At 40.0% G+C, this 23,436-nt stretch overlaps 3 protein-coding genes and 1 long non-coding RNA gene across 13 annotated transcripts in view; 3 read left to right on the top strand and 1 right to left on the bottom strand.

Moving 5' to 3' along the window:
• Nucleotides 1-6,267, top strand: part of RLF (RLF zinc finger) — a 63,900-nt gene extending 57,633 nt beyond the window's left edge. For all 9 annotated transcript variants that reach the window (XM_059690044.1, XM_059690043.1, XM_059690046.1 and 6 more), the window contains one exon: nt 1,407-6,267. In XM_059690044.1, the coding sequence (XP_059546027.1) occupies nt 1,407-6,029 (4,623 nt within the window). In that variant the 3' untranslated portion in view covers nt 6,030-6,267. The remainder of the gene's footprint in view (nt 1-1,406) is intronic.
• Nucleotides 6,268-7,649: 1,382 nt separating this feature from the next.
• TMCO2 (transmembrane and coiled-coil domains 2) lies at nt 7,650-17,611 on the top strand. Its single transcript, XM_059690054.1, has 2 exons — nt 7,650-13,245; nt 15,738-17,611. The coding sequence occupies exons 1-2, from the start codon at nt 13,006-13,008 to the stop codon at nt 16,050-16,052; spliced, it is 555 nt and encodes a 184-aa protein (XP_059546037.1). The 5' UTR covers nt 7,650-13,005; the 3' UTR covers nt 16,053-17,611.
• LOC132231256 (uncharacterized) lies at nt 15,415-19,163 on the bottom strand. Its single transcript, XR_009452008.1, has 2 exons — nt 18,798-19,163; nt 15,415-15,869 (listed from the first exon to the last, which is right to left on the bottom strand). It is a non-coding gene; the product is annotated as an uncharacterized LOC132231256 (long non-coding RNA).
• Nucleotides 19,164-19,293: 130 nt separating this feature from the next.
• The window catches only part of ZMPSTE24 (zinc metallopeptidase STE24), a 35,697-nt gene continuing 31,554 nt past the window's right edge, over nt 19,294-23,436 (top strand). Inside the window, exons 1-2 of one of the 2 annotated variants that reach the window (XM_059690053.1) lie at nt 19,294-19,552; nt 21,355-21,501. In XM_059690053.1, coding sequence (XP_059546036.1) covers nt 19,430-19,552; nt 21,355-21,501 — 270 coding nt within the window. In that variant the 5' untranslated portion in view covers nt 19,294-19,429. The remainder of the gene's footprint in view (nt 19,553-21,354; nt 21,502-23,436) is intronic. The other variant, XM_059690052.1, reaches the window with a different exon arrangement.

The raw sequence follows: 23,436 nt of genomic DNA, 5'->3' as shown, positions 1-23,436 counted from the left end.
TTGGCATATGATATTGGATTAAGGGCACATGGGATATAGCGAAGTCAGTTAAGTTTTGGAGTCAGTATATGCTATGAAGTGGTTAAGAACTCAGGCTCTGAAAAAAGATTTCTTTAAGTTTAAATCTTTGCTCCTTTGCTCACCAGCTAGTGCCATTGGGAAACTACCTTCTGAGCTTTGGTTTCTTCATTTATAAACTGAGGATAATGTATGCAAAGAGCTTATTTAGAATAGTGCTTAGGATGTAGTAAGGGTTTTGTAAATTTATGGCAATTATTTCTTTGTGTTTCCAGCATTTTGAATGGTGCCCAATATGGAAAAAATTGTTTAGCAGATTAATTACTGATTTGAACAGTGGAATTTATCCTCAGTTATTTCACATGGTATTCTGTTGAATATTTATTATGTGCCAACATTGTAGTAATTACTTTATATTATCTTAATTCAGTTTTATTACAATGTTAGGAAAATCTAATGTTACCACTACTATTATCATTTTACAGATGAGGAAACAGGCATAGAGGAGTTAAGAACTTGCCACTATAGTGAAGTTGGGGTTCAAAGACAGTCAAAGTCCAACTTGAAATTCTATGCTCTTAAGTAATGCATTTTAAGCTACTCTGCCAATATGATCCCACTTTTCTTTGCTCAGATTATTTTCCCATTCCATTTCAGCCCCTCCTATAAAAAAGTCATCTTTGCCCTACCTGGTTTGGCTCAGTGGATAGTGTGTCAGCATGTGGACTGAAGGGTCCCGGGTTCAATTCTGGTCAAGGGCACATGCCCTGGTTGTGCAGGAGGCCACCAATCAATGATACTCTCTCATTGTTGATGTTTCTATCTCTCCCTCGCCATTCCTTTCTGAAATCAATAAAGATATTTTAAAAAGTCATCTTACATGCATTAGCCTTTTATCACAAATAATCAGATACTTTTCCTGATTTTTTTTATTAGTTTCTGAGAACCTAATGCTATAGGGAGTTTTTCTGATTTCTGTTGTTTTTTCCCATGGAAAGCTTGAGATTCAGTACATCTATAACTTTAAAGTACTAATTCTTTTAGGAGGAGATGAGGAGAATGTTTATTTTAGCCTTGAGGTTTTGAAAATACCCAAGTATTCGTAAGACATGCGTTTTTTACATTGAATTAAGTCTATTATTAGACTTACTCATACATGTGTTTCATCTTGTACCCATTTACTTAAGCCCTATTCTTTATACCCAATGTAAATTCTTTTTTGAATCCTTTGGTGACCTTATTTATCCTGAATTCCTTTGAATTCATGTGCCTTTATTGTTTATGTTTGGCACATAGGTTAATTCCTTGAGAGTTAGGGATGCTTTAATATGGAGTTTATATAACTTTCTATAATAAATAATAACTTTCCTTCCCTGCTTTCCTTGTAGGCACAAGACGCTGGTCTTGGAGTATCAATTTTACTATGTGTCAGAGCTCTTCAACTCAGATCAGCTGAGGAGGAAGAAATGAAGGCATCAGTTTGTAAAACAATTGCTTGTCTTTTACCAGAAGATTTAGAAGTTAGACGAGCCTGTCAGCTTACAGAATTCTTAATTGAACCCAGTGTGGATGGGTTTAATATGCTGGAGGAACTGTATATGCAACCAGATCAAAAATTTGATGAAGAAAATGCACCAGTTCCAAATTCTCTCCGATGTGAGCTCTTATTAGCTTTAAAAGCCCACTGGCCTTTTGATCCCGAATTTTGGGACTGGAAAACTTTAAAACGACACTGCCACCAACTTCTAGGACAGGAGGCCTCAGATTCTGATGATGATCTAAGTGGCTATGAAATGTCTATAAATGACACAGATGTTTTAGAGTCATTTCTTAGTGACTATGAGGAAGGTAAAGAAGATAAACAATATAGAAGAAGAGATTTGACAGATCAGCCCAAGGAGAAAAGAGATAAAAAACCCACTGGTTCTTCTGAAAGATACCAGAGGTGGCTTCAATATAAATTTTTCTGTTTGTTATGTAAGCGGGAATGTATAGAGGCCAGAATTCTTCATCATTCTAAGATGCACATGGAAGATGGAATTTACACTTGTCCAGTTTGTATTAAAAAGTTCAAGAGAAAAGAAATATTTGTTCCACATGTGATGGAACATGTTAAAATGCCACCAAGCAGAAGAGACCGCTCTAGAAAGAAATTACTGCTGAAAGGCTCTCAAAAGGGAATTTGTCCCAAGAGTCCCTCTGCAGCCCTGGAGCAAAATCAATCATCGAATGAACAAGCCAAAGGAGAGTCTCATGAATATGTCACATTCAGCAAATTAGAAGATTGCCACCTGCAAGACAGAGATTTGTATCCATGTCCTGGCACAGACTGTTCCCGTGTGTTTAAGCAATTTAAGTACTTAAGTGTACATCTTAAAGCTGAACACCAAAATAATGATGAAAATGCCAAGCACTACTTGGATATGAAAAATAGGAGAGAGAAATGTACTTATTGTCGACGACATTTCATGTCTGCATTTCACCTGCGGGAGCATGAACAAGTGCATTGTGGTCCTCAGCCTTATATGTGTGTATCTATAGATTGCTATGCTCGGTTTGGATCAGTGAATGAACTACTTAACCATAAACAAAAACATGATGATCTGCGTTACAAATGTGAATTAAACGGCTGTAATATTGTTTTCAGTGACTTGGGACAGCTTTACCACCATGAAGCACAACACTTTAGGGATGCATCCTACACGTGCAACTTCGTTGGCTGTAAAAAGTTCTATTATTCCAAAATTGAATTTCAGAATCACCTCTTAATGCATAATGTTGAAAGTTCAAATGAAGATGTGAAGAAATCAGTGAAACTTGAGGAGCCTGCAACAGGTGAAAAACCCCATCTACCTGACCAGACTGATAAATCACATTTACCTGAGGATCTTTTCTGTACAGGATCAGCTAGTTCCCAAATAGAAACTGCAGAAAATCTGAAAGAAAACAGTGACAGTAATTCTAGTGATCAGTTAAGTCATAGCTCTTTAGCTTCTATGAATGAAGAGTTAATTGACACATTGGATCACTCTGAAACCATGCAGGATATATTATTATCTCATGAGAAAGTCTGTGGGTCCTCCAATTTAAAAGAAAAATGTCCCAGTGTAAGAGTTTGTTTTGATGGGACTAAGTTTACCTGCGGTTTTGATGGCTGTGGTTCCACTTACAAAAATGCAAGAGGGATGCAGAAGCATCTACGAAAGGTACATCCATATCATTTTAAACCCAAAAAGACGAAAGATCCCTTTCCCTGTTTGGATAATGAACACAGTCAAACAACTGTAAAGTTTGATGCAGAGCCTAAACCCAGCTCAGATACAAACAGTGACTCCCCAGATGAAGGTCTAGATCACAATATTCATGCTAAATGTAAACGAGAACATCAAGGTTACTCTTCGGAAGCCTCCATTTGTGCTTCCAAAAGGCCATGTACAGAGGATACCATGTTGGAACTTCTGTTGCGCTTGAAACATTTAAGCTTGAAAAACTCAATAACACATGGATCCTTCTCAGGGTCATTGCAGGGGTACCCATCCAGTGGTGCTAAGTCTCTTCAATCGGTTTCATCTATCGCAGACCTTAATTTTCAGAATCAAGATGAAAATATGCCAAGTCAATACCTTGCACAGTTGGCAGCTAAGCCTTTTTTCTGTGAGCTTCAAGGATGCAAATATGAATTTGTGACCAGAGAGGCTTTGTTGATGCATTATCTTAAAAAGCACAATTATTCAAAAGAAAAAGTCCTCCAGCTAACCATGTTTCAACATCGATATTCTCCATTCCAGTGTCATATTTGCCAGAGGTCATTTACAAGAAAAACACACCTTAGGATTCATTATAAAAATAAACATCAAATTGGCAGTGACAGAGTAACTCACAAACTATTAGATAATGAAAAATGTGATCATGAAGGCCCATGTTCAGTTGACAGGTTGAAAGATGATTGTTCTGTCGAACTTGGAGGTGATCCCAACAGAAACCCTGAGAAGCCACACTGTCATTCCAAAAAGGATGAATGCTGTTCAGAAACAGATTTGGAGTCGTCTTGTGAAGAAACAGAAAGCAAAACATCTGATATTTCATCACCAATAGGTTGCCATAGAGAAGAACAAGAAGGAAGAGAGGGGAGAGGTAGCAGGAGAACTGTTGCTAAAGGAAATCTCTGCTATATTTTGAATAAATACCACAAACCATTCCATTGTATTCATAAAACTTGTAATTCCTCATTCACCAATCTAAAAGGCTTGATTCGCCATTACAGAACTGTACATCAGTACAACAAAGAACAGTTATGTTTAGAGAAAGATAAAGCAAGAACCAAAAGGGAACTTGTCAAATGTAAAAAGATATTTGCTTGCAAATATAAAGAATGTAACAAACGCTTCCTGTGTTCCAAAGCTCTTGCTAAGCACTGTACTGACTCTCATAATCTAAACCATATTACAGAGCCTAAAGTGCTTTCTGTTGCTGAATCTGCAGCAAGGTTTTCCTGTAACCAGCCTCAGTGCCCTGCTGTTTTTTATACATTCAGCAAGTTGAAGCACCACTTGATGGAACAGCATAATATTGAAGGAGAAATACATTCAGATTATGAAATTCATTGTGATCTTAATGGCTGTGGCCAGATTTTCACCCATCGCAGTAATTATTCTCAACATGTCTATTACCGACATAGGGACTATTATGACGAGCTGTTTAGAAGTCAGAAAGTGGCAAATGAAAGGCTACTAAAGAGTGAAAAGGTATGTCAAACAACTCTCACTCAGGGGCATGAACATCAGACTACCAGGAGGTCATTTAATGCTAAGGCTAAAAAATGTAGCTTAATCAAAGATAAGAAAACTCCAATTACTTTCAAAACAAGAGCTGAAGCCCTCCATATGTGTGTGGAGCATTCTGAGCACACACAGTACCCCTGCATGGTTCAAGGATGCTTCTCTGTGGTGAAGTTGGAGAGTAGCATAGTGAGGCATTACAAACGTACCCATCAGATGAGTAGTGCCTATTTAGAGCAACAGATGGGAAATCTTGTCATTTGTGTTAAGTACGGTACCAAAATTAAAGAGGAACCCCCTTCTGAAATAGAGCCCTATATTAAAAAAGAAGAAGATGGGAGCTGTGAATCAGAGCACATAAAGCACAGCCACTACCCAGGTGACTATAGCATACCTGTCCAGAGCACTGATGCCCTTAATCCAGGTGAAAGGGATGAAGGTCAGAAAGGATGTACAGAAAACAACCAAGTATTTGAGGCAGATACCCTGCTTTACAGAGGAACTTTGAAATGCAGCCATAGTTCAGAAACCACTTCTTTGGAACAATGTAATATAGTTCAGCCTCTCCCATGTAAAATAGAAAATTCCATACCTGATCCTGATGGAACTGAAAATGGGACTTACTTCACGAGTTTCCAGCTGCCTTTACCAAGGATCAAAGACTCAGAAAGTGGGCAGCAAACTTTAGGGCAAGAAGACACTGTAAAAATTTCAACCCAGGTCCCAAAAGAGAATTTTAGGAAGCACCCACATCCCAGATCATTTGATTTGAAGACTTATAAACCTATGGGATTTGAATCTTCATTTCTGAAGTTTATTCAGGAAAGTGAAGAGAAAGATGATGATTTTGATGATTGGGAGCCTTCAGAGCACTTAACATTAAGTAGTTCTTCACAATCCAGTAATGACTTAGCAGGGACTGTTACAGTAAATAATATGGTGAATGACAACAACCCTGAAGCTGACATACCTCATTCTTCCAGTGACTCTGCAATTCATGAGAACCTGACTGCAATCCCACCTTTAATAGTAGCTGAGACAACAACAGTTCCTTCCTTGGAAAACCTGAGGGTTGTATTGGACAAAGCATTAACAGACTGTGGAGAGCTTGCCTTAAAACAGCTTCATTATCTTCGGCCAGTGGTTGTCCTTGAAAGATCTAAGTTTTCCACACCAATTTTAGACTTGTTTCCAACAAAAAAGACAGATGAGCTTTGTGTAGGAAGTTCCTAAATAGCAATTTTGTTTTCAAAACAGACTGGCTCCAACACTGCAACATGGGACAATTGCCAACTCGAACAAAGGCTGAGAACCAGCCATACCATTGTTTAAGGTAGATTAGGCTGTGTATTTACATGAATGTATAATATCTATGTCAGCACTATCAGCTGAGTCCATTAGCGCTCCAGTTGGTTTATTGATTGGGTTTTTTTTGTTTGTTTGTTTATTAAAAGTAAGAAATGGAACTGTACTCTTGTTTGGTGCTAATTAATACATCAAAAATATATTTGGGGCTTCCTTTTTCAAATTAAGTGTGCATGATTGTAAATGGAAAAAATACTAAGATCCCAGGGTGGGAGGGCTAGGGATATGGAGTTCTTACTTGACTTGAATGTGCACCTAAGGGTGCTTTGTGTAACATATTGTACACTACAGCATCTTATATTTTTTGAGTTGAGTTTCAATAAATTACAATTTTTCACCCATTTCTTGTTTACTCCTAAAGAGTTTTCATCCCACACATAAGCTGGAAGTGCACTTGTATTTTCTGGAGTGTGCATTTCTATTTTTAACGAGTCTATTCAGATCAAGCTTTTTTTAAAGTGACTATTGTCTTAAAAATTTTTTGTGGAAAGAACATTTTACATTAATTAGCTTTGGGAGTTAAAATAGCTCCCACAAGAGGATGCCTGGGTAGAAAGGAGAGGGTATGCCAAGGAGAACCTGAAGGGCACAGCAAATTCAGAGGTACGAAGTCCTGTGTCCAGGGGACTACAAATAATCTGACATGCTGGCAGTAAAAGGAGAGCAGGGAGCACCCAGGTGAATGAGATTACTGTAGAAATAGGTGGGCAGGAACCAAACCATGAACACTGATGATTTTGCCTTTGAAGGACTTTATTCAAAATAACAATTTATAGATCACTTTAAATGAGTGTGATTTAAGGGGCTGAAATGGAATAGATAATAAGGCTGCTGAAGTAATTAAGGCAAACTTGGTGAGTGTATTTTTGACATTTGCAGAAGGAAAAATAAATGAAATTGAGAAATTTTAAGAGTATTGTTGGGCCTAGGCTGATGTTGCTCAGTGGTTAGAGTGTCAGCCCACGCACCATAGGGTCTCGGGTTCAATTCCCAGTCAAGGGCATGTACTTGGGTTGCAGGTCCCAGTTGGGGTGCATGTGGGAGGCAACCAATCAATGTGTCTCTCACATTGATGTTTCTTTTCCCCTCCTTCCCTCCCTCTCTTCCTTCTACACTCTCTAAAAATCAATGGAAAAAATATCTTTGTGTGAGGATTAACAAAACAAGTGTTGGTTCTTTGAGGATGAGGAAAACATTTTGAGGAATATGTAAAGTGATGCAACCAATTGAGGTGGGAATAAAAAAGGAAGGAATGGGCCCTGACTGGTTTGGCCCAGTGGATAGAGTGTTGGCCTGCAGACTCAAGGGTCCCAAGTTCAATTCTGGTCAAGGGCATGTTCCTTGGTTGCAGGCACATACCCAGTGGGGAGTGTGCAGGAGGCAGCTGATCGATGTTTCTGGCTCTCTATCTCTCTCCCTTCCTCTCTGTAAAAAAATCAATTTTATATATTGATAGATAGATAGATATAGATATATAGATAGATATATATATAAAAGGAATGGGTTTCTGGGAAGAAGGTGGAAAACCAAGATGAGTTTGGTCTTTGGATGTGTTGAGTTTCAGTGTACTGTGGGACATCTGTAATGACAAGGAAAGCGATGTGTTCTTATAAATGGAATAGCTTTATTCTCTGTTCCTCATGAAATTTTCAACCACTTTTATTAGCTAGCAATGAAATGACTCAAACATTCCTAACATCCCTTTATTATGCTGTGGTTAGTATTTCTCTGACCCTTAAACCTTGTTGCCTTGTTTTGTCAGCTCTTAGGGCATTTCATTTTGCCACCTTCTCACCCTATGTCTAAAGCACCCCCTGTACCCAAGTTGTTGCTTGGCTCAGATCACAGCAACAGGATTATCAAAAATTTGTTGAAAGAAAAAGTGGCAGGAACTGGCACATCTTAGAGGCTGAGGCCACTGCTGACTCCTTGAGATCTTGAGCTAAGCTCTTCTGTGGGCTTCAGTTTCCTCACTTACAAAGTAAGGAGATACAGATGATTGTGGAGAGTGGCTACCGTGTTTGGACAGGTTCAAGCCTCGGACTAATGAGAGGGCACAGTCCTCTCGTGGCCACGTGCAAGTCCCAGCTTGGAGGGCAGAGCCCTCCCAGCACAATTATAACCAACAACTATAGTGGTAAGCTTGAACCTATGGTCCGAACATGTGGCCCACGTGTCTGAGTAATATGGGCTTGATAGCGTTCAGGTGCATGTAGTTGAGTAGGATCGAAACCTTCTTGACCACACCCTTACTTTGCCTCATGGAATCTGGCTATAAATAAAGACACCCATGGCGCTGTCACTAGCTCTCCATCAGAGAGGACAGTGTCCCACCCAAACCCAGCTTTTATTCTCTTGTCTGTCTTTTCTCAATCCTTCACTGCCCCCTCTCAGGGTCACCGAACCTGGCTGAGCTGGCACGGCACATAAGGTGCCCAATGGGCTGGCTGAGTGTGCCATGGGAAACAACTGGTGGCCATATTTTAAAAATTCCTCATGCTAGAGATTTTTAACCAGGAACAAGAGAAAACTGCTAATTTGCTTAAGACTAAACTATATTTATTCAGCCACACCTAAATCCCACCCACTGGAAGGACCAAGTGAGTCCCCTTGCAATGGAACCAAACCCTAATTTTGAGAATCCAATTAAAAATTTGCTTCAAGTACTTAGGATCAAATGGTTGATCCTAACATTTCCTATTCTAGTTGGAGCAGCTTGCTTCCCTTGATTTTTATTGAAAACAGTGTTTTGTATTAGAAGCAGCATGTGTGACTATATGAGAATACAGAAAGCCAAAGGGTTATATGTGTAGCTTTTAGGTACCATTATTTTTCTTGATGTCTCTGGGACTTATTCCAGAGTTGGAAATATTGACTTTGTTTTCAAAGCCGTTTTCAATATAAAAATGATGGGTAGAAATAGAGGGTGCCAAGTACTTTCATTCTTCTTATCCAGACTTCTCTTGCTTCAGTGTCTTCCCATGTTCATGACACCTGTATGGTGTTAAAGAGAGGGTGGAAAACAATGGGAAGAAAGTTTCTGATTAGCTTTCCTAGGGATTCCATCCCCAATGTATCCTTTCTCAGTCCCAGATTGCCTACTTCAGAGTTGCACTGCCAAAGACATAGTCTTAGAGGACAGATTTAGTCATTAACCAAATATTTAAGTACACACTTATTTAAAGATAGTTTCAGATGCTTTGGATGTAAAAATACCAAAGTAAGTTCATCAAGGCATCTGCTGTTGTGGAAGTTCAATGTGAAGGCTGGGGTAGCTTAAACACTTAAAGTGGCAGTAGGCCAGCAGCATGGGCATCACCGAGGAGCTTGTTAGAAATGTAGGATGTCCAAAATGTCTGGATCAAATCTGCATTTTAACAAGGTCTTCAGATTATTCATAGGCACAGAAAAGTCCTAGGAGCAATGGGCTAGAGTACAAAGTGGGATGTTCTATGAGAATTCAGGATAATTAACACTTTTTTTTTTAGCACTTGACATAAAATTACCTTGTTGAATGTTTGTAACTCCATGAAGTTGGTACTGTTATTCTTATTTGATAGGCAAAAGCTTTTAGAGTTGAAGGGTCTTGCCTAGCCAATAAAAACTAGAAAGTGGAACCTAGTTTCCAATCTCTTCTGATTGGATGAATATCAGAGAGGGGTACTTGCATGCAGGAAGTAAAATGTAAAGTTGCAGGTGGTAAAGTACCCAAAATACCAAAGTTCTCAGTGTATTGTTTGGGAAAGTGAATAGTGGGAAATAAAGTTTGAAGTGTAAGTAAAAGCCAGGTTCTGCAACTCCCAACTCCAGCCATATGTCCAGTATTGACATTTCCTCATGTGAGGGAAGAGATGGAAAACTCGTGCGTATTATTTCTGTAACATGTAACCTGTGAAAAGGACAACTTAAAGAATCTAAAAGTCAGAAAACTTGCTCCGTCCCCTGTCCTTCCCACCTCCTACCCCACAGTAGACTGATGCCTTCTGGCTTTGTACTACAGATTCAGGGCAACACTCCTCTTACATAAAGCTGAGTCTAGAAAGAGTATCTGCAAGAACAGATTGTGACAGACTGCATTTAGAGGTCTGAACCACTTTGAGGAAGGTAACCAGGATAGTCACATTTAATCTGTCAACCTGTACTTGGTATGTTTAGCTTGGAAAAGAAAAGACAGGAGGCACAGGAAAGCTATAGCCAAATATTTACAAAGCACATACCATCACTAGGTCCTGGGGATAAGAGTATTGAACATGACATGGTGAGTTTCCTGCATCACGGAGATTATAGTCTAGTAAGGAAGATAGACATTAAATGAAATACTGAAAGTGGTTAAGTAAAGGTGCTGCAATAGAAGCTTTGCCTGTGATGGGAACCAAAAAGAGGACAGGAAAAGCTTCTTTGAGGAAGTGGTGTTTAAACAGAAATTCAAAGAATTAATAGGAGTTAGCCAGAGAGGATAATCCAATTATGTGCAAAGGTTTTGTGGTGCAACAGCTTGGAATGGTAGTGACATTTGCAAGTCTAGTTGAAAGAAAAAGTGGGAAAGGGAAAGGAGAGGGTTGGATAGGTAAGCAGGAACCAGGTATTTTAGTGCCTTAGAACCCATGTTCTAGATTTCAGATTTTGTTTGAAAGTCAACCTATTGAAGGCTCAAAAGTAAATCTTGCATATGTCATAAGTTGCCATGTGTAAGTAAAAAAGGGCATAGGCATGATGTTGAAGACTACTAAATAGACCCAACCGTGTGATGGCTGGTTGGCTAGGTGAATGGATGACACTAAAGGTGGGCTGAGATAAATTCTTGGTCATTGGAGTTGTTCAGGTATCCAAGTGGGAAATCAAACAAATGGGTTTTTTGGCCTAGATTCTCTTTGAGACATCATATATTATTGAGATTTACAATACCTTGTATTTGATCATAAATATCACTACAAATAATAGTTTCCCTTATCTAAAAATTATCAAATTCTCATTACAGCTCCTCAAGGTAGGAATAACTCCCACTTTACAAATGAAGAATTGAGTCCCAGATTAATAACTTTCCCAAGGTAACAAGGTTAGTAATAGTTGAACCCAGATCTATTATACTCTCAAAGATCTCATAACAGCTACTAGTATAAACAAAGTTTCTATACAAACTAGCACACAAATATGGTAATTAATAGGCATTTGATGAGTGAACAATTTAGTCTGGAATAGATATCTGGAATTCTTCTAGGGGGACTTTACATTCACTTAAAAATATTTTAATATGTGCTATGTACCAAGCACTAGGGATAAAGTCAATAAAATGGACATGGTCCCTGTCTTTCTTGAATTTACAATAGATGAGAAAAACCTGTATTACACCAAAAATGACACAAATCACTATGGTCGTGTTAAGTGCTTTGAAAGTAAAGTATTAGGTGCATTGTAACGGGGATCTAATTGAGTGTGGGGAGTCTTACATTTTTCAGCTGTCACATCCCTATCTTTCTCCAAAAAGTTTCTTGTTATCATTCTCTGGTTTCTTACCTATGTTTTTAACCTGTTATAGTCAAATCCCAAGCCTTTTCTGAGTAACTTTAGCCCTTAGTAAAAAGGATTCTGGCTATAGTCAATTGCTAGCAGACTATGGGCTTAACATCCATAGCAGTCACTCCTAAATTACTTCTCCCCGACACAAGTACTATATTTCCAACAGCATTGTAGACTCCATTTTCTGGAAGTGTCTCTGACACCTCAAGCAACTTATCATACCGCCTCTTCCTGGAAGAACAAAACAGTTATTCCTTCCCCACCCAGCTTCCCTATTCCTGTTGTTTCAGTCAACCACAATGAACAACTTGGAGTAGCACCAGACAATATTTTCTAAAAATCATTCGTCATAACTGATCCTTTCTTTCCTTATTGTGCCCCTCCCCACTTGGTGCAAACTCTCTTGTATTCTTGCTGTGTGTGAACTATCTTTTTCCATGTAAGCTTTTGGAGGACAGATCATACATTCTATGTTTTCATATCGCCTTGCTGAGAAAATAGGTACTAATCAGTAAATAACTGATTTGATAACACACCAAATAGATTTTAGTGCAACATGCTGTTTACAAGTGTTTAGAAAATGATGCCATTTTTTCCCCTGATATAAATTGTTGAGGTGGAATGCCCTTCTGTAAAAAGATAAGCAAAATGAGGATCAAATGTGAAAAGTCTTCCTAAAGATCACAATTTCTTAAACAATTATAACACATGAAAAAAGGGGATGCTACAAAATGATCCAGTTATGATCTCTCTCCACATTTACCAGGTAAACTATTCACTCTTTAGTAAAGCCCTCTCTAAATCCTGTCTTCTCAGATGTCCACATAGTCTCAATTGTCTCATTTTTCATGTGAAAATATTGTGCATTCAATGGATTGTTGGAAATTATCTATACACTGTCCAAGAAGGTAACCACTAGCCACACATGGTTTCTTAAATTTAATTAAAATTAAATAAAATGTAAAATTCAGTTCCTCTGCCACAGTATACACATTTCAAGTGACTAGTAGCTACCATATTGGACAGGATGTATTTCCATCTTTGTAGAAAGTTCTATTGGACAGTGCTGTGCTAGAGCTCGGACTTGTCAAGATCAATGAAAACAATATGACCAAACTGAAAACGCAGGCAGTCAGTTCCTGGTTGGTTTTGAGTGAGAAGGTTCACTGGGTGAGTGGGAAGCAAGCGGATTTTGGGGACGGTGACATCACAAAGCACAGCTCACAGGGGCTCTAGAACACCTGGGTTCCCAGGCCACTTTCCTTAACTCATATTTAGGGTCCTGAAGACTCTGAACATGTAGCTCTGGAGCTGCTGTCTTATTAAAATGCCAACATCTTCACCTTCATCTTCTATCTGGGACATCATAGATTATGCCTCTCTGAGCTCAATATGGAATTGGCTCCAAGCAACTTTTCTGGGACAGACTAGTGTGGCTCAGCAAACAAATCTGGGGCTAATAGATAATCTTGCTCCGGCTCTGCAAGTTGCCCTCGGGATTTTCTTTCTTATTTTCTTGGCAGTAGGACTATATGCCTTATGGAAACGAAGTGTTCGGTCAATCCAGGTTATACTCTTTTGTTAGAGAAATTTAAATAGTTAGACATTGAAAGCTGATTAATTCTTTCCCCATATTGCTACCATTCTGTCTGAAGACCATGCAGATGGGCAAGGGTGAACTCGTCTCTGAAGGTTTTTCAGTTGGTTGAAACTAAATTATCCTTAAAAACTTCCCCCAATTAGGTTTTGAGCATAAAAATGCTTTCTCACAATTGTCTTTGGCTTGTCTTATAGCAGTGGTTCTCAACCTTCCTAATGCCACGACCCTTTAATACAGTTCCTCATGTTGCGGTGACCCCCAACCATAAAATTATTTTCGTTGCTACTTCATAACTGTAATTTTGCTGTTATGAATCATAATGTAAATATCTGATATGCAGGATGTATTTTCATTGTTACAAATTGAACATAAAGCATAATGATTAATCACAAAAACAATATGTAATTATATATGTGTTTTCCGATGGTCTTAGGCGACCCCTGTGAAAGGGTCATTAGACTGTTGCCTTGTAGTAAAGTAGATCAAACAAGTTCACAACCTGAAAAGGCAGCCTTACCCCCAAATTTATTTATTTATTTATAAATGTTTTTATTGGTTTCAGAGAGTAAGGGCGAAGGAGAGATAGAAACATCAATGATGATCGAGAATCATAGATTGGCTGCCCTTTGCACGACCCCCACTGGGGACTGAGCCCACAGCCCAGTCATGCGCACTGACCTAGAATGGAACTGTTATCACCTGGTTCATGAGTAGACGCTCAAACACTGAGCAACACCAGCCAGGCACCCCCAAATTTATTTGATCACTGATTCATCTTTGAGTATCTACTATGTGCCAGGCGCCATTCGGGGTAGCTTTTCTAGAATAGGCACTGCGAGTATGACTAGGATCTTGGGTTCTTACTGTGCCATTGCTTTGTAACTGATGAGGCATGAATAGTCAGTCATTTAGTCATCATGGTGTTTTCATTATTTCCTTGTTTTAACAAGATAGGGTTCCATAAGTATACAGTGGCTCTTTTTGGTAAGAGGAGTATAATTGGCTGGGATTATGAGAAACATTTAGGATTTTACATATTTCTGTGTAATCATCTAAAATATCTATATTTCCAATATAGTCAAAATGCTTTGAGAGTCCCAACAATTTCATGATATGAAGTTATTTTCAAATGGAAAACAAAAATGAGGTGAACTGAGGTTCAGTGGAAATGAAAGGAGATAGGGTTTTTAAAAAGACTGTCTTAAAGAGTGACTGGTTTACTTGGCAAATGCTAAAAGAAATTATTACCAAATCATTTTACAGCATGTCACTACTGTTGAGGAACCATGGTCATATGCATTCTCTTAATCTTTCAAACCCTGCATGGTAGGCAGGGCAGGAGTTATCATCTCAATTTTATAGGTGAGGAAATTTGGTTATCACCTACCCACGTTGACAGAGACCAGAAAAGCTGAGATTTGAACCCAACTTTTAGGATTCAAATTCAATTCTTTTCCAAAATCTCATTTAATATAAGCTGACTTAAATCCCAATATGGATATGTATGTATATACATATTCACATACACACATTATCACCAGATAATACAAGGCAAAAAACCAAACTCTATCTGTAGTTCTGAGTTCTGCTCTTGTATGGTTAATGCTTAGCTCAATCAGAAAGACGAATTTACAGCCCTCCACAAACCTCAGCCAAGAAAAAGCGGTAGTGTAACAGAATGGTAAATAGCACGGGCGCTGAAGTCGACTGCTGGGGCTTAAATTTTGGTTCCACCACTTGCTGTGTGACCAAGAGCAATCACTTAGCCTCAGCCCATTTCCTTAACTGTAAGACGGGTTTGCCAACAGTGCCTTCCTCAGGGTTGTTGTGAGGATTGAAGGAGTTACTACTGTATATATAAAGCTTAGCACATAAATATCCAATAAGCAAGTAGTGCTGGTATTATAAGGAAAAAAGATTGTTTTTTATTCTGGCAGGAATCTGTCTTGGTACATTAAAAGTTTTTGCCATGACCAGGAAATCCAGATTTTTAGACCACTGTGTCCTGAATATACATGTAAGTCTGAATTCCTGGATTCCAGTACTGGCTCTACCATTTCCAAGTATATGACCTTGGACAATGACAGGGTCCAAAATGGGAGGTAACAAAATGGCTATTCAGTTGTGTGTTTTTGGTTTTTGTTTTTTACATAATTAGGTCACGCACAGGCAAGGAAACTCCTAGCAAAGAGCCCTGCATGTGGCAAACTTTCGGCAAAGGGTATCTATTATTATAATCTTTATTAAGTAAATGCAAATAATAATCCCTGACCTGCCTACTACTCTATTTTGTAGTGAAAATCAAAAGATGAAATAGGGGCAAAGATGTTTTGATAAACAAGGCTTGGAAATGAGGGATTATTGTTACCACTCAGTTTTTGTCTTATTCTGCATCTATAGTAAACTGGCATTTCACGTGAATAAATAAGTAACGTTCAACTTCTGTTGTTTTATTTTAGAGTCTGTTGTTGTTTGTAATCACACTCTACAAACTTTACAAGAAGGGCTCAGAGTTTTTGGAGGCTTTGCTGGTCAACCCAGAAGGGATTCATCTCCCAGTTCAAGACAAAAGTATCCTCCTGTCCTTGGGTCTGCAAGAGAAAATTCTGAAACAACTTCAGATGGTGGAAAGCAAAGTGAAGAACCTGGAGGGGATGATAATTTCTCAAAAACCTGCCACGAAGAGGGATTGCTCCTCTGAGCCCTACTGCAGCTGCTCCGACTGCCAGAGTCCCTTGCCCACATCAGGGTTTACTTCCGCATCTGAAATCTGATGGACTCGTCTTTCCCAGACAAGCGCCGTTTCCCTTATGTGTGCGGTGGTGTGCCAATAAAGGTAGAGAACTGTATTGAAATTACCCTACAAGGCCTGGCTCTCTATTCAGTAAGGGCCCAACTTTTTCTTGTGTGTTGGGGTAATATTGGGAAGGGTGTTGGTTTAAAATGTCTCTGGGATTGTGGTGCCCGCTCAGCAGGCTGGAGACCCGAATCTAGGGATTGGGAAAAGAAGGGAGAGTGGTCATGGATATGGCCTTCAGCTCCATACCAAAGAGGTTGGGTTGAATGTAATGAACAGCAAGAATGTGCCGTTGAAGGGCGATGCTGTGGACTGTCCTGTAGAGGTAGGCTGGCCCTTGTGCTGGTCTTGGGTATAAATGAACTATTTGGCCCAGGAGTTTCCCTGCATTAATTACTCAGAAGTGGGCAAGGGTTGGGGTGGACATAAAGGAGACTGTTTAACTTTATCCATCTTTTGCTGATACTTCCTCTGTGCTGAGCAGTGTGATAATTCTTGGGAATCTGTCCCGAGTGTTTCAGGAGCTCTCAGTTTGGCTGGCTGGACAGGTAATTTCAGAACTTGACTTTAGGGGAACTCTCATGTGAATCCAGTTTGGCAGCGCCTTGGCACACTCAGTTGTTTAGGGCATCATCCCAATGTGCCAAGGTTGCAGGTTTGGTCCCGGTCAGGGCACATACAAGGATCAACACTATGACACAATTTTCACAAGTATGGGGAGATGGTAGCTAATCTTTATTGGGCAAGCCGGGCACATTGCTAAGATATTTACATGATTTTTCTTATTTGGTCCTCACAATATGAGGAAGCAAATACTATTATTCTCATTTTACTGATCGGAAACTGATGGACAGAGAGGTTAAGCAACTTGCTAACATATGGTACAGCTATGACCGGGACTCGAGCAGCCTGACTAAATGTGCACTCTTAGCCACAAAGTTTGGAGCTTCTGTGAGATTTTGGACCAACTGCAGCAGGCTGGCTGGACCTAGACAGATGAAGACAAGAAGACTGAAGAGGGCATAGCAATGACAGACCAAGGGAGAGAGAATTTTGAAAAAGTGTTTATCCTCTCATATTTTAAGTTAATATCTAAAAGTTTTCATCATTCATTTAAATAGTTGCAATGGAGCCCTAGCTGGTTTGGCTCAGTGGATAGGGCGTGGGCCTGTGGATTGAAGGGTCCCGGGTTCGATTCTGGTCAAGGGCACGTATCACAGTCGCAGGCTCCTACCAGGCCTAGGCCCTGGTCGGGCCTCATGCAGGAGGCAACCAATCAATGTGTTTCTCTCACAGTGATATTTCTGTCTTTCTCTTCTCTCTCTAAAAATCAATGGAAATATCCTCGATTAAAAAAATAGTTGTAATGCATGTAAATTCTGGCAAATTATAAATAATGACAATTTAAGATAAAATTGTAAAATTACTTTTTATAATGTATCCAACAGAATCCACATAACAACTGAATAACCACTATCATCCATTTAAAATTACACAAATAAGCTCTTTAATATTTGTCATTTCTACATTTTCTTTTATCATTTCTAATTTACATTTATATTCCACTTCCCCATTAAATGTTATCAGAATGTAACTTTTTGTTAGTAAAACCTTTAATTGATCCTTGTTTGAGATAAAAATATGTACCTATTAGTAGAATTCTTTTAATGTTCCTGTAATTGTATGGGTCTATGTATTAGAATTCTTTGAATTGACTAATCATTATAATCATCATTACAATTAATGATTAAAAATCTGTGCAAAATGATACGATTACATTTAATAATACATAAACATAAAATGTAAAACATTACTGGAAAAGTATTTCTCAGTGAGATGGATGGGGCTTCCTCACCAATTAACTCATGTGTCTGAATGACTACTTATTACTAATAGATTCATTTTTTGTTTTTGTAGATATAGTGCTGAGAAATATTACTCCACAAATAGGAATGCTAGTTTTCTAATAGGCATGTCAATCAATTCTTTAACTTCCTTCTCAGTTATATACCACAAATCAAATACTTCATTAGCTGACAGTTCAATTAGGTCCACCACTAATTTTGCTGAAAGCAAAGAACTGAAAATATTTTGACTTGCAAAACAATTTGTTATCCTGTCATTAGAGACCATCACTTTCTCGATTGGCATTTAATTATGTAATTACTCTCATTTAGAAGCATTTCGGAAAAGTTGGGAAATTCGAGGTAGTGTTAATTTCCACACATCATTAGCACTACAATTTCACTGTAATTTAGATATATTTTAGTTGCAGATTTAGCTCAATTCATTGTAAATAATAATTATGCACAGTAGCAACGCCACTCGGTCAATCCAAGTAACCAAGTCAGGTTTATCTTCGGTCAGGAAATATTTCACTTGTCAAGTCAAACCAATGTGTTAACAGGCGTCCCCGTGACCACATTTCACTCCTGAATTCCAAGACGGACATGGCGCTGTGCTTTGATCGGACTTTGTCCCTACATCAAGGCAGGCCCTTCCACTTTGCTCCAGAGCACTCTCTCTCTCAGGCAAAATGCCGCCTTGGACTCGCCTGAAGTGGAAGAGGCGAGATTTGGAATGAAAATCTCATCACTACCGCCCATTCTCTACCACGCCTGAATTCAGAATACCCCGACACAGGCCGAAACACGGCACTTACGACGCCTAGCCTCTCTGTTGACTATCCCTTTAGTCTGAAGGGATCCCGGGATGAACATACCACAATCCGAATGGCATTAGTTAGAGGAATGGCCTCTAGAGCCTGAGACGTCCGCTCCTCCCTGGTTCTTCCCAGCTACTTCTGGGCGGGAGCGGCGGTCCCCTCTGCCTTAGTGCCCGCTCGGCCCCCTACCAGTGGGCTGGTCCTGGCGGGGAAAGACGGCTCAGGTCGCGGCCCAGCAGGGCAAGCCCCGAAGCGAAGAGATGCAATTGCGGATCTGGAAGCTAGAAAGCAGCGCCAGAGGGAAGCCGGAAGCCTCGGCCGGCCCTCGGCAAGGAGCTGAAGGGGAAACATGTTGGTGTGCAGCTCAGCGTGACCAGGTCGCGGGCCGGAGCTGGGGTTGGCGGAGGCCGGAACGCGGCGTCAGGGTTTCAGTTCTCCTCGAGTCGGAAGGTAGGGAAGCGGAACGGTCCTTTTCCGGCAGAAACGAGGCGGTCCAAAGAGGCGTGGGCACGGGGAAGAGTATCTGTGTAACACTGCCGGCTGCGCGCTGGGCGTGGGATGGGGGTGGCTGTCAGAGCCGGGGCGCTCGGAAGGGACGGAAATAGCTGTAACACCGACGGGACGCTCCGAGGGGACGGTGTTGGTGTGGCACTGTTGCACGCTTCAGGAGCCGGCCGAACCCGGTGGCCATGGGGATGTGGGCGTCGCTGGACCCCATGTGGGAGATGCCGGCCGAGAAGCGTATCTTTGGGGCCGTGCTGCTCTTCTCCTGGACCGTGTATCTCTGGGAGACCTTCCTAGCACAGCGGCAGGTGAGCCTACAGAGCGCAGCTAATGCCGACGCCCGGCCAGCTCTAGGCCAGCCATGGTCTCACCCCAAGTCCCTAAATGAGGCTGCAGCCCCAGCACCCAGCCTCGACCCTCTGGAGTCCCTGCTGAGCCTTCTCATTTGGCTCGATGGTGGGATTGGCCTTGAGAGGACCCGGGGCCTTGGGCGCGTTTTCCGCAACGTGATGGAGGGACTCGGGCGGGTTAGGGCCTGGAAGGGGAAGCAACCTTACACCTGCCCCTCGGCTTCCTTCAGCTCCCCGGGGGGCTGATCTTTGTGATCTATGGCAGCGACTCATAAGCCTTCAAAGGGAAGATCCTAACATTTCAGATTCACGACTTCCTCGTGACCTTTTTACAGTCATGCTCAACCATCGAATCAGGAAACCGTTTTCTGAAAATAAATCCTTCCGAGGGCCCGAACTCTTTTTTTCCTTAAAAAATAAACTTGGTGTTTTTTTTGCCCGAAGAATAATCTTTCTTGTTTTTATCAAAAGCTTCTTTATTATTTTTGTTTAAGCAATTAAAACAGTAAAGCAGACATGAAAGTTACTTAGCAGTTCCCGGGCGATGATCTTAACAGCTTGATGGACTCGAGATCTGAGCTTTGAAATGGGTCGGTTTGAAGTTTCGTTGACTGCTGTATTGCCATCTCTCACCGCTGGTTCGCTTTACCTACATTCTTCTGTGTTGTTGCCGAATTGTGTCTGCCAGGATGGCTATGAAAACCTTTCTTTTCTTGAGCGTTACAGTCTTTTTCCTCTGCAAATTTCTCCTCTCATTTGACATTCTGCATGAATCTTTAAATTGGAAAATTTAATTTTTCTATATCTGTCAGTGTTTGGGTTATATCTTGATCTCTTCTTTCAATCCAGAATGTTCAAAGAGGCATTAATATGAATAGCATTAGTTTCTCTGACCTAATAGCTCTTTGGACAGCTTCATTAGTTCAGAGTCTTGTTCGCCTAGAGAAGGTACTTTGCTGAAAGGAAGCTCACAATATGTAGTATCCAAATTGGGGATGGGTTTGGAACATCGCTCCGTCTTATTTAATAATAAGCCTATTTCAGTTACTGCTTTTCTATAGTGTCTTCTTTACTCAGTTATGCTTTCATGTAGTGCCTTTTACTGAAGGTTTGGTAAAATGCATAACAATAAATAGAGAAGCCATTTGTCATAAAACCACTGTAGAAGATTCTGTCCATTATATCGTTTGGTATCTGTTCCTTGTATTATGTCCCATGGGCTTAAAGTATCTTTTAGCATTTGGTTTAACGAGAAAATTGGTCTTTCTTGAAGACCTGATAATGTTTGTATCTGTTATTCCTCAAATTTCCCTTAATTTGGCTGCTTGGACCAAATTTAGTTACTAGCCACAATATCTGTTAATACTCATGGTTAGCATATTTGGTTCCTTGTCCTTCCCATGAATTTGTTTTTTGTATTATAGGATATATGTTATTCCTGAAATGAATGGTATCATTTGTGAAGTTACAGTTTTGGTTTACATATGCAAGCTGAAGTATGATAACAACCCTGATTTTAATCTTACATAGTCAGCTAGCCTCAGATTCTCTTGTTCTTTTACTTTTCTGCACAGTTGTTTTAGTAGACAATGTGCTTGATCAAATATATTCTTTGTGTATGTATAAAGCAATTCAGCAGGCTTGCGTGACAAATTAACATTATAAACCATTCAATGTTTGATCATAAATGACTAGTGTAATAAAAATGAGTTGGTTTGACTGTTTCATTAAAGTGTTTTGTTTTTTTCAAAATATTTCAGAGACGGATATATAAAACAACAACTCATGTACCAATGGAATTAGGACAGATCATAGATTCAGAAACGTTTGAGAAATCTCGACTGTATCAGCTGGATAAAAGTACCTTCAGCTTCTGGTCAGGACTCTATTCAGAGATTGAAGGCACTGTGAGTAATTTACTTCTTGAAGAGACTATCAAATTGTTTAATACTTTTTAAAATATATTTTTTTATTGATTTAAGAAAAGAAGGGAAGGAGAGAGAGACAGAGGGAGAAATCAATGAGAGTGAATCATTGATCGACTGCCTCCTGGGATCGAGCCCACAACCTGGGCATGTGCCCTGACCGGGAATCGAACCCAGTGACCCCCTGGTTCATAGGTCGACGCTCAACCACTGAGCCATGCTGGCTGGGCCGTTTAATACTTTGTAATGTTTGTTTTCCTTTTTATATTTTTGTAACATAAATACATCTACAGATCCGAGAATTTTTTTTCTGATCTTTGTTATTGATAGAATAGGTGTGAAGCAAAAGAGGCAGAAATGTAACTGTTATGATTTCAATTATATGTGGAACCTAATGAACAAAATAAACTAACAAACAAAATAGAAACAGACTCATAGATACTCATAAAGAAGAGACTGACAGCTGTCAGAGGGGAAGGGGTTTGTGGTGCTGGGTAGTAGCTTGATGGTTACCGTTGGTGACATGGGAGTGGTTCAGTTTGCTAGGAGATGATAGAGGTAGGGAGAGTACAACCAGAATGAGAGCTCTGTAATCTGCTGTGGCTCAAGCTAGAAGCAGTACTGATGGGCGAAAGGTGGGAACAGTAATAGTCATTATAATAGTTGTATGGGTAGCCCTGACTGGTTTGGCTCAGTGGATATGGTGTCGGCCTGCGGACTGAAGGGTCCCGAGTTCGATTCCGGTCAGGGGCATGTACCTTGGTTGCAGGCTGGATCCCCAGTGTGGGGCGTGCAGGAGGCAGCTGCTGATTGATGTTTCTCTCTCATCAATGTTTCTAACTCTCTATCCCTCTCCCTTCCTCTCTGTAAAAAAATCAATAAAATATATTAAAAAAAATAGTTGTATGGGTAGTGATTTTTCATTTCGTATATTGTTTTCATATTTATTGTTTTGTTTGATGTTTACAACAGTCTCTGGTAGAAAGTATAGGCATTATTCACTTTTTATGGCTGAGAAAGTGAAGGCTCAGAGAAATTAAATGGCTTGCCCATTTAATGGCTAAGTAACACGAGTAAATGGGAGAATGGGTTTCAAACGCTGCTCTTCTGAGTCTTTAAAATTACATTGAAGAAACCATTCTTGAAGCTCTAGGGACTGCAACATGAATGTGCTATTTCTCCTGGGGGAATTAGCAGCTACATTTGCCATGAGATAGGGAGCATTTTGTGTTACTTTGAAATCCTGTTCTGTTTGAAAACAAGTTCATTAATTCCTGTTTTGTGTTGATTAAAATCAATAGGCTTATATGCTTTAGTACAAAGATTAGCTTAGACTCTTTTTTTTGCCTTGGTATTTTTTACCTGAGGGAACATAAGCAGAGGCCTTGTGTACCCACAGGTGCCACTGTTCACCCATAGGTGACAGCCCCCAGAGAGGAAATGTCCAGCCTCTCTGAGACACTCCTCACATCTCATAGATGTCAGGAAGGAGCCCTCTCAAGAATGGAATGGCTGAGGAGTAGCGTAGGGCAGAGTAGAAAAGTTCAAATTGTTGCTTCTTTAATTTCTGCGTGTTTTGGGGTGAGTAGTTTATCCTCTTTGAGCCTTTTTCCTCCTCTTTAAGATGAGAAGTAGATAGATATTAAACCGTGTTGCACGTGGTTTATGGCAAGGACTAGTAAGATAATGTAAATGAAATACCTAGTACAGTGCTTCACACAGCAATTACTTAGCATTGGGTTTCTTTAGGCAAATTACTTCAACCTCTCTGAATTTCAGTTGCCTGGTTTATAAAACAGAGATGACTGTGCTCTTGCCCTGCCTGCTTTTCAAAACTTCAGTGAAATAATTATAAAAGCACTGGACTTATTATTGCTGAGATCATTAGTTCTTTTTATAGGATATCCCAGGAGCATG

The sequence above is a fragment of the Myotis daubentonii genome, chromosome 3 (genome assembly GCF_963259705.1).
Source record: "Myotis daubentonii chromosome 3, mMyoDau2.1, whole genome shotgun sequence".
In the NCBI taxonomy this organism is placed as follows: Eukaryota; Metazoa; Chordata; class Mammalia; order Chiroptera; family Vespertilionidae; genus Myotis; species Myotis daubentonii.
The sequence above is the reverse complement of the archived record's forward strand: the minus strand, read 5'-3'. Positions and strand labels throughout refer to the sequence as shown.